Genomic DNA, 10,915 nt, shown 5'->3' on the forward strand with positions numbered 1-10,915 from the left:
GAGATGTTGTGACACACACTGATAGTGACACACACTGAGATGTTGTGACACACACTGAGATGTTGTGACACACACTGAGATGTTGTGACACACACTGAGATGTTGTGACACACACTGATAGTGACACACACTGATATGTAGTGACACACACTGGATGTTGTGACACACACTGAGATGTAGTGACACACACTGAGATGTAGTGACACACACTGAGATGTAGTGACACACACTGATATGTAATGACACACACTGAGATGTAGTGACATACACTAAGATGTAGTGAAACACACCGAGATGTAGTGACATACACTTAGATGTTATGCCACACACTGAGATGTTATGCCACACACTGAGATGTTGTGACACACACTGAGATGTAGTGACACACACTGAGATGTAGTGACACACACTGAGATGTAGTGACACACACTGATATGTAATGACACACACTTAGATGTAGTGACACACACTGAGATGTAGTGACATACACTTAGATGTTATGCCACACACTGAGATGTTGTGACATACACTGAGATGTTGTGACACACACTGAGATGTTATGCCACACACTGAGATGTTGTGACACACACTGAGATGTAGTGACACACACTGAGATATTGTGACACACACTGAGATGTTGTGACACACACTGAGATGTTATGCCACACACTGACATGTTGTGACACACACTGAGATGTAGTGACATACACTTAGATGTTGTGACACACACTGAGATGTAGTGACACACACTGAGATATTGTGACACACACTGAGATATTGTGACACACACACACTGAGATGTAGTGACACACACTGAGATGTTATGCCACACACTGAGATGTTGTGACACACACTGAGATGTAGTGACATACACTTAGATGTAGTGACACACACTGAGATGTTGTGACACACACTGAGATGTTGCGACACACACTGAGATGTAGTGACACACACTGAGATGTAGTGACACACACTGATATATAATGACACACACTGAGATGTAGTGACATACACTGAGATGTAGTGACACACACTGAGATGTAGTGACATACACTTAGATGTAGTGACACACACTGAGATGTTGTGACACACACTGAGATGTTATGCCACACACTGAGATGTTGTGACACACACTGAGATGTAGTGACATACACTGAGATGTAGTGACACACACTGAGATGTAGTGACACACACAGAGATGTTGTGACACACACTGAGATGTTGTGACACACACTGAGATGTTATGACGCACACTGAGATATTGTGACACACACTGAGATGTAGTGACATACACTGAGATGTAGTGACACACACTGAGATGTTGCGACACACACTGAGATGTAGTGACACACACTGATATATAATGACACACACTGAGATGTAGTGACATACACTGAGATGTAGTGACACACACTGAGATGTAGTGACATACACTTAGATGTAGTGACACACACTGAGATGTTGTGACACACACTGAGATGTTATGCCACACACTGAGATGTTGTGACACACACTGAGATGTTGTGATACACAGAGATGTTATGCCACACACTGAGATGTTGTGACACACACTGAGATGTAGTGACATACACTGAGATGTAGTGACACACACTGAGATGTAGTGACACACACTGAGATGTTGTGACACACACTGAGATGTTATGACGCACACTGAGATATTGTGACACACACTGAGATGTTGTGACACACACTGAGATGTTATGCCACACACTGAGATGTTGTGACACACACTGAGATGTAGTGACACACACTGAGATGTAGTGACACACACTGAGATGTTGTGACACACACTGAGATGTTGCGACACACACTGAGATGTAGTGACACACACTGAGATGTAGTGACACACACTGAGATATAGTGACACACACTGAGATGTTGTGACACACACTGAGATATAGTGACACACACTGAGATGTAGTGACACACACTGAGATGTAGTGACACACACTGAGATGTAGTGACACACACTGAGATGTAGTGACACACACTGAGATGTAGTGACACACACTGAGATGTAGTGACACACACTGAGATGTAGTGACACACACTGAGATGTTTTGACACACACTGAGATGTAGTGACACACACTGAGATGTTATGACTGACACTGAGATGTTGTGACACACACTGACCCTTACTGTGATCCTTGTAGTTTCATGGAGAACCTCCAGTCAGAGGTGATAGAGCTGGAGTTCCTGGAGTTTTCCCGGGGACTGGCCACCATATCCGAGGAAGACTTTGCCCGGATCCTGCTGCGGTACACCATGCTGGACAGCTCCAACATCGAGGAGTGTATCAAACGAGTCCGCAGTCGCACCCCCAGCGAAAAGGTCAGGCCATACAATTTAACACTGGTGATTTTCAAAAAAAGGTACACTTGGTGTAGGAGGTACAGTGATATTGCAAGAGTTGTTCCCCTTTACTACCGGTAACTACCTGATAGATGCAGTATATTGTAAACAAAGTTGCATGATAAGTACTTACATTACAATTATAAATGTTCTTGTTTTTATGTTATTCAATCCTAATTATTTTTTAGAATTTTTATGTATGATATCATATTTCAAAAGATTAAAGAAGGTTATACATGTACTAATTCAAGAATCTTTAGGATCTTAGAACTTGAACATAGTCTCTATAGAGTTGGCCTAATTTACAATGCAAACAAGATCCTATCTTTCTTCAGTTGACTGGTTAAACATCTAAAATATTCTCCTCCATGAATTTTTATTCAAACGTATAGAAACAATAAATCTGATTCCTTTAATATGAATTCCAGGGCATTAATCTGCTGTGCTTTTAATGTAAAATTTCCTGTCCATTTTTAGGGAGTTTCGTTTGAAGAGTTCCGGAAGTTCTGTCAGTTCCTGAATACACTTGATGACTTCAGCATCGCCATGAAGATGTACACATATGCTGACCAGGCCGTCTCCAAGGGTAACTGATGTCCTCCTCATTGTCCTCATTATCTGTCATAAATCTTTTGTACCTCTTGTTATAAAGCAGTTCAGATGATGACGCTTGGGTTATATTTGATATTGTGTAGAAGCTTACTAAGGGAGTGTATGGGGGAGTGAGAGATAGACAGGTGTTTATATTGGATATAGTCTTGGAGCTTACTAAGGGAGTGTATGGGGGAGTGAGAGATAGACAGGTGTTTATATTGGATATAGTCTTGGAGCTTACTAAGGGAGTGTATGGGGGAGTGAGAGATAGACAGGTGTTTATATTGGATATAGTCTTGGAGCTTACTAAGGGGTGTATGGGGGAGTGAGAGATAGACAGGTGTTTATATTGGATATAGTCTTGGAGCTTACTAAGGGGTGTATGGGGGAGTGAGAGATAGACAGGTGTTTATATTGGATATAGTCTTGGAGCTTACTAAGGGGTTTTGGGGGAGTAAGAGATAGACAGGTGTTTATATTGGATATAGTCTTGGAGCTTACTAAGGGGTGTATGGGGGAGTAAGAGGTAGACAGGTGTTTATATTGGATATAGTCTTGGAGCTTACTAAGGGTTTTTGGGGGAGTGAGAGATAGACAGGTGTTTATATTGGATATAGTCTTGGAGCTTACTAAGGGGGTGTATGGGGGAGTGAGAGATAGACAGGTGTTTATATTGGATATAGTCTTGGAGCTTACTAAGGGGGTGTATGGGGGAGTAAGAGGTAGACAGGTGTTTATATTGGATATAGTCTTGGAGCTTACTAAGGGGGTGTATGGGGGAGTGAGAGGTAGACAGGTGTTTATATTGGATATAGTCTTGGAGCTTACTAAGGGGGTGTATGGGGGAGTGAGAGATAGACAGGTGTTTATATTGGATATAGTCTTGGAGCTTACTAAGGGGGTGTATGGGGGAGTGAGAGGTAGACAGGTGTTTATATTGGATATAGTCTTGGAGCTTACTAAGGGTTTTTGGGGGAGTAAGAGGTAGACAGGTGTTTATATTGGATATAGTCTTGGAGCTTACTAAGGGTTTTTGGGGGAGTAAGAGGTAGACAGGTGTCGTTATCTTGACCACTGGTACATATTTTACAAATTATTACAATTTGGTGCTATATAAGCATGTCATGTTATAATTACAAGTCATTGTCAATGAATACTATATATTTCATGACTCTTTTAATGAGATTAGAGAGGTTACATGATAAGGGGTTATTGCCAGAAACATTGGAGGAGGGTGGTGGTGTTATGTGTAAGTTTTGTGTTCTCAGACTGGTGGGCCTAGAATTCACAAGCATAACAAATTTCATTTCCACTTTGTTGAGATCGTTGAAAATATACCGGTACACAAGATGATTCTTGAACGACAATATATTCAGTTTATCCAACAACTTGTGACTACTCTCTCTACTTATGTTTGTGATGTACTAATCTTTGTGATGTACTAATCTTTGTGACGTACATTTACAGAGGATTTCCAGCGGGCGGTGTTTGTGTGCACGGGATCTAACCTGAGTCCCCACCTGGTGGACACCGTCTTTAACATCTTTGATGCAGACGGAGACGGACATCTTAGTTATATGGAGTTTATCTCGATCATGAAGGATAGACTTCATCGCGGATCTAGGGTAAATCTACAAGTTTTATATCAGTTGTTATAGGGTAACTCGACAAGTTCTTTATTAATTGAACTAGGGTAACTCGACAAGTTCTTTATTAGTTGAACTAGGGTAACTCTACAAGTTCTTTATTAGTTGAACTAGGGTAACTCGACAAGTTCTTTATTAATTGAACTAGGGTAACTCTACAAGTTCTTTATTAATTGAACTAGGGTAACTCTACAAGTTCTTTATTAATTGAATTAGGGTAACTCTACAAGTTCTTTATGAATTTAATTAGGGTAACTCTTCAAGTTCTTTATTAGAACCTTTTTAACAAGACCTTGGACTTTCAGTAGGAGGTCACTATCTATTTCTTGCATCAAAACAAGTTAAAATGACGCTTGTTTAAAGTGAAATATACATCGATTGCGTAGTCTTCTCTCAAAAGTTAGACAAATCCTGTTGATTTCAAGGAGCCATGGCTGAGTGGCCTACAATGAAATAGACAGGCCTGCGTCACATTGCCGTTTGACACAACTACCTAAAGTCCAAGCTCTTTTTAAAATGGTTCTAATTGAACTAGGGTAACTCTACAAGTTCTTTATTAATTGAACTAGGGTAACTCTATAAGTTCTTTCTCTATAATCTAGGGTAACGATATAAGTTCTTTATCAATTGATCTAGGGTTATCCTACAATTTTAAAAGGCATTTCCTTCAGATTTTTTTTCTTGGATCTTAAGAGTAATTCTATAAATTTCTTTCAGTCTGTTATAATATAGGGTATTATACAACTTTCTTAATATGGAATTTCCATCTGTTTTGCCAATCAAGCAGAGTAATATTTTACTATGGAAAATTTATGGGCCCAGATGACACTGCTAAACAAATAGTTATTTTCTTCATTTTTATCATTTTCAGTCAGGTATCTGTGTAATCATTCCAAACGTTAATATCGTGCTTTAATTGTTTTCTCATGACGTTATTGGGTTTATAAATTTTATAGCACTTAGCCGTGAGTAGTCAGCAGTTCTTTATGTTATGTTGTCCGAATGAGATTTCTCCTCCTACTTTCTCTTTTCTACACATTGTGTGATTTTTTTCACCCCCTGTCGGTACATTACAATGCCCCCTGTCAACAGGGAAGTACACAGAATCACTGATCTCTAACACTAAAAGTAAAACACTGATTGGAACTCTTCTGTGTGTGACTAGCATTTGTTCATTAATGATTCATTGGTTTTAATTTCCCTGAATGAATTTTGTGTCATTAATTTAAGGTAGGTGTCTGTCAAATGATTAAAATACAGACTTATTGATATGTAATACATGTACATGTGTATTAATGATTGTCAATCAATAATCAAGGTTTCTTAAAGAGACAAAAATTGCATATCTGCACTAGATGAATAGAAAAGACACTGCAAATAAAAAGTCATTACTTATTTCTTCTCTCTTTTTTATTTTCTTTACTTGAATTTACTTGAATGTACCTTGATATAATTAGATATTACCTTTTATAATTATATTTTGAATGTACACTGTTGTTCAAAAGATGATAGCCTTTTTTCAAATTTGGACTTCTGGTATATACATGTATATATTCTACTAAAAAATCAATTTATGAGCCAAATACTTGCAATCAAACATATTTCATCATTTGTTTATTTTGAATTTTTCAGTCCCATCTAATGCATACCCAGGATAAATGGACTGCATTCAAATACTGCATCAAAAACGAGATGAGGACGTATCACTAGACAGCAGAGAACTGACAGAATCTCAAGAGAGAATACATATTTGATTCTTGTGATGAGAATGATTTTAATAGCTGACTTTGGAGTTTGACATATCAACTTTAACCTGAGATTCCTGGGTGACCTGTACTGGCCGGACTGTTGTTGATGTGATGACCACATTTTTGTGAATATTTGTATCATCATGTCACCAAATTCTCCACACTGCCTTTGAATACTTAGTCGCTCAAGAAGTGAGTGAATGAAGTGAGAATATAACCATATCCAAACAGCACTCAGACAAGGGTAGCTGGTCATTCAGGAGGCATTATTTCTGTTTGTGTTACCCTGGAGGACTGTTAGTGTATTATGAATACTGGCATTCTCCTGTTCCCGCTTTCTCTCTGTGATAACCTCCATTTGGCAAGGGAGACAATTCATTGCATTATGTAACTGTTAAGTTTTGTAGATGTTTTTTATTCATTTATTGAACTGTTTATTGGCTTTACCTATGAGTTTGTCTCCCTTGCCAGTGTTTCGTTATTTCGATCGTGTGTAGTAATTTGTTATTTTATGTATAAGATCACAACTGTCCTTAATTTATTATATTCAATAAATTCTAAAAGCTAACACATTGTCTCAGTTATGCAATACAATTTATGAAATAATATCAAGTTATATACTCCTTATGAATTCTGGACTATGATAAGAAATTAGTTACATGCATCAATGTGATGCCTCATTCTGTGCACTGATTGGTTGAAGTATCTGGTTGCCTATGGTTACTTGGCAATGTCGTGGATCCATGACAGTGACTCGGACAGCTTGGTGTAGATGGAGGGGTGGAACCCACATTCCACGTCCCCCCAGGAGGACACCCCGGCCACCACGTACTGCGACCGGTCCAGGCACACTAAGGGACCCCCACTGTCTCCCTACAGAATATAATGTACATACAGATACATATGTAGTTTAATTTGCACTCTGTTAGAACTCCTTAAAAATCTTCCTCTCTCTTTCTGACATACCGAGCAAGGCATACTCTATAACTGATCATGTAATCACTCAAAGTACAATATCTCTTTCTCTCTCTCTCTCTCTCTCTCTCTCTCTCTCTCTCTCTCTCTCTGACTTACGGAGCAGGGTGTACTTCCGTAACTGATCACACACAAACTGTCGTAGTACACGTAACTCCCCCAGGTGGCGCTGCACAGGCTGGTGTCGATGACCGTCATCGGAGTTTCCTGGAGGACGTCTGATTGACTGGCATCTGTAGAAAATTCCAAAAATGGAAATGCATGCAGGTTTGGTATAATTACTTATAATACAAAACAAAAATGCCTCCTCGCAAGAATTGACCCCGTAGACATAGTAGGTATTTATAGTACACTGTACGTACAGTGTACTAATGGGATTTTTTGAAGTGAACTCTTAAGTTTGTTTTCTAACAAGACTTGAAGTTCTATATTTATCTTGGATTAATTAATAAAGCTAACGTGACATAGACCGTAAGATATACTGAAACGTGACCAATTGATAAAAAAGTCTGGGATTTTATTGGGGGATAGGTCATGACCTTGACCTTTGATGTACAAGTATGCTACAAGATCGTGGAACAATGGCTTTCCAAAACAAACATTAAAAGTAAAAGCTTATCAAAGTGTGCGGGCAGACAATGAAACTCGTGCTCTTTGACTCTCAGGTAAAATTTTTTGTCGAATATAGATTATGATGCCAAAACAAAATTGAGTGTTTGTAGACCAGCGAAACACATGAGACAGTTACCCTGTGTCTTGCCCCAGCCTATGGCGATGCAGTCTTGGGCGGTGAAGTCATTACATTTGGTGGGCAGCATGGCGATCCTGACGTAGTGGTTCTCCACCACCGGCTGGCTCAGCTCCAGCAGTGCCGCGTCATTGGGCAGGTAGAAGTTAAAGTCGGGGTGCTGGATGTTGTAGAACGGATTCTGCGAAAAACAAAACAAACAAGCAATAGAAGTCCAAACCAAAGGTTCTTTTGTTAAAGGAGTTAAAAATGCACGATAGATGGCCGCCACGGACCATTGTCAAGTTATATATATATATATATATATATATATATATATATATATATATATATATATATATATATATATATATGCGGATTGAGTAATATACTAGCTGTACATAAGAAATCACAATATCATGTTATGATTATGCATATACCGTACATTGTTTAGGTCGGAATAATCCTAGTATAACCCTCATGTGAACGTACACATGGGCTACCCGCAGCCTGACTCTTTATGGACCAGAGAGAATAACGGATGATGACATTTTAAAAAAATACCTTGACATTTGACATATGCTACGAGTAATGGCCAATGCAGCGTGAGACATTGGACTCTCTCTCTCTCTCTCTCTCTCTCTCTCTCTCTCTCTCTCTCTCTCTCACCTTGTGGATTGACGACAGGTTCCTGATCTGCTCGGTCCCCTCACTGGCAGAAATGTTGTGTTTACCAAGAACTACTCGGAAAGACTGTTCGCTAAACAGAGGAAACAAAAAGTGTACGAAGTGGTTCTGATCATTAATCGATTGGGTTTTTCAAAATATTTAATGAAGTTTTATTTTAAAAAATTAGAAAATAACGTTTTACTATATATATAATAGGTTACGGCTCGCAGTCTCTAGATTGTATAGTATATAATAAACAGTAAATAATAGTATCTGTTGTTTATCGACGCCGTATTTTACAGGATATATTTAACAGAGATACATCTACAATAGTATTGATTAACACGATCCCTGAGAGACTCGTTTCCCTCTTACTTCTGATGGTCCAGGCAATGAGCCGCTGTCAACACCCATCTCGTGGTCACCAAAACCCCGCCACAGAAATGGAAGCCACCGTGAGTTTGCAGGGACACCATGAAGGGCCAGTAGTGGGGAGCGGAGGGGCTGCCACCCACTATACGATGACCCGCGGGGGGCGGGGTCGTAGACTTGTGGGTGAGGGGGACGGGGTGCCGCAGCGGGAAATGTTTCCCCAACGCCCCTGTAGAAATAATTTAGAGAATAACACAGTGAAATACTAGTATATTCCCATAAAATAATTATGTTATCTCAATTTTCGAAATATCAAAAATTTCAACTCACATTTGCATAGTGTAAAATTTGAAATATTAATGATATTCTAATTTCTGCGTACTTACCATTTGCAAGAACAAATATCACCAACCCACACGTTGCGATCTTCATGTCGACATTTCCCTATCAGCTAGTAACCACGACACCCGGAATATTTCTAGGTAAGGTTTTGTTTGAATTGTAGACAAATACTTAAAGCTGCCCTTTGAAATCACATCATTAACTTGGTTTTCAATATAATTTGGACTGTTGAATATTTCTGTTTTCTCGTGCATTTGATAACGTTGATATTTCAATAGTTAAACTCTCGGGTGCATCGAATAAAAAGAGAGCTAAGAGATTGATCCTTAACATCACATCCGTCTCTGTTCGTTATTCTTTGTATACTTCGCTATAGATACATAAATGTCTTTGAAATGACTAATGACTGTCAGGTGTTTCCTTCAAGGATGCTAAAGGTCAAGGTCGCTCTTGAGTAGCGGTCATGAAAAGTGGGGTATCAAGCTTAAATTTGCAGATAATGTGGTGTGACCTTGAGCGCCAGGCAACGAATACAAGGACAAGTAAACGATATTATTTCCATTTCACATGTATTTATTGACAGCAAGAATGCTGGTATATATCTTAACTACTATTGCAATTAATAAGTAAATTCATACATTTTATATTTACATCTACCAAGTAAAGGGGCATGGTCACGATTTTGGTCAATTTTTTTCCCCCCGATTTTAATGTTTACAGTGCTTCAGTAAGGCATTTTTAATAGGCAACCAAAATTTAAGTGTCATTCGTTGAGATATAAGCGAGTTACAGAGCTTACAATTCATTGCTATGTAAACAAAGCTTTTGTTTACATTTTGAACGTTGAAGTGAAAACTCCAGTTTTAGACCGAAAATGGATGTGGTAAACGTTAAGATCTGTTTCTTAATGCTTAAAATGAATGAGAAGATCGAAAGTTCAGCTTGAAAAAGAACTTTTTCCGGTATATTGAACTAATGTAAACAAAAACAGGGCACGAGCCTCGTTTACATGACAAAGAATTGTGAGGCCTGTATCTTGCTTATAAATTCACTTTTGACTCTCCAATTTTATTTGGTCATTGGAAATGCATTCCTAGAACATTAATTGTAACTAATGAAAACAGAAAAAAAGAATTTGACCAAAATCGTGACCAAGCCCCTTAATATTCCCTCTATTTCTTACGGAAACTTATAGTTAATTCATAGCTCTATAGAAACAGCCAGGCTGAAATAAACACGCCCCGTTTATCGATTGGTCGAAATTTACAGCAGCTGAAACTGACAAGAAAGTGACAGGGCTGAAATTGACACGCCCTGTTTATCCATTCGTCAAGACCTACAACTACCTAAGAAAAATCACGGACTGCACGAAATAACCATGATGATGTTTGACTCAAAGTCTCACAGGAGACGATTTGGCTGTTTCTTTTAGCTAACGTACTTATGTACGTTACCGGTAATAAAGTG

General features: G+C 38.8%; 2 protein-coding genes across 5 annotated transcripts in view; one reads left to right on the forward strand and one right to left on the reverse strand.

Annotated features, from left to right (window-relative positions):
* The window catches only part of LOC105348467 (calcium uptake protein 3, mitochondrial), a 39,955-nt gene extending 33,024 nt beyond the window's left edge, over positions 1-6,931 (forward strand). For all 4 annotated transcript variants that reach the window (XM_066077557.1, XM_034446859.2, XM_034446862.2 and 1 more), the window contains 4 exons: positions 2,177-2,354; positions 2,853-2,961; positions 4,437-4,594; positions 6,248-6,931. In XM_066077557.1, coding sequence (XP_065933629.1) covers positions 2,177-2,354; positions 2,853-2,961; positions 4,437-4,594; positions 6,248-6,325 — 523 coding nt within the window. In that variant the 3' untranslated portion in view covers positions 6,326-6,931. The remainder of the gene's footprint in view (positions 1-2,176; positions 2,355-2,852; positions 2,962-4,436; positions 4,595-6,247) is intronic.
* Positions 6,887-9,649, reverse strand: LOC105348528 (chymotrypsin-like elastase family member 1). Its single transcript, XM_034446863.2, has 6 exons — positions 9,493-9,649; positions 9,110-9,335; positions 8,735-8,825; positions 8,087-8,267; positions 7,438-7,571; positions 6,887-7,236 (listed from the first exon to the last, which is right to left on the reverse strand). The coding sequence occupies exons 1-6, from the start codon at positions 9,536-9,538 to the stop codon at positions 7,084-7,086; spliced, it is 831 nt and encodes a 276-aa protein (XP_034302754.2). The 5' UTR covers positions 9,539-9,649; the 3' UTR covers positions 6,887-7,083.
* Positions 9,650-10,915: the final 1,266 nt, after the last annotated feature.

Source organism: Magallana gigas, chromosome 2 (assembly GCF_963853765.1).
Source record: "Magallana gigas chromosome 2, xbMagGiga1.1, whole genome shotgun sequence".
Taxonomy (NCBI): domain Eukaryota; kingdom Metazoa; phylum Mollusca; class Bivalvia; order Ostreida; family Ostreidae; genus Magallana; species Magallana gigas.

Coding starts and splice junctions, on each gene's coding strand:
- LOC105348528 (XM_034446863.2), bottom strand. CDS start 9,538: ATGAAGATCGCAACGTGTGGGTTGGTGATATTTGTTCTTGCAAATG. Junction 8,826..9,109: donor CATTGCCTGGACCATCAGAA/GTAAGAGGGAAA, acceptor TCCTCTGTTTAG/CGAACAGTCTTTCCGAGTAG. Junction 8,268..8,734: donor ACCTGTCGTCAATCCACAAG/GTGAGAGAGAGA, acceptor TGTTTTTCGCAG/AATCCGTTCTACAACATCCA.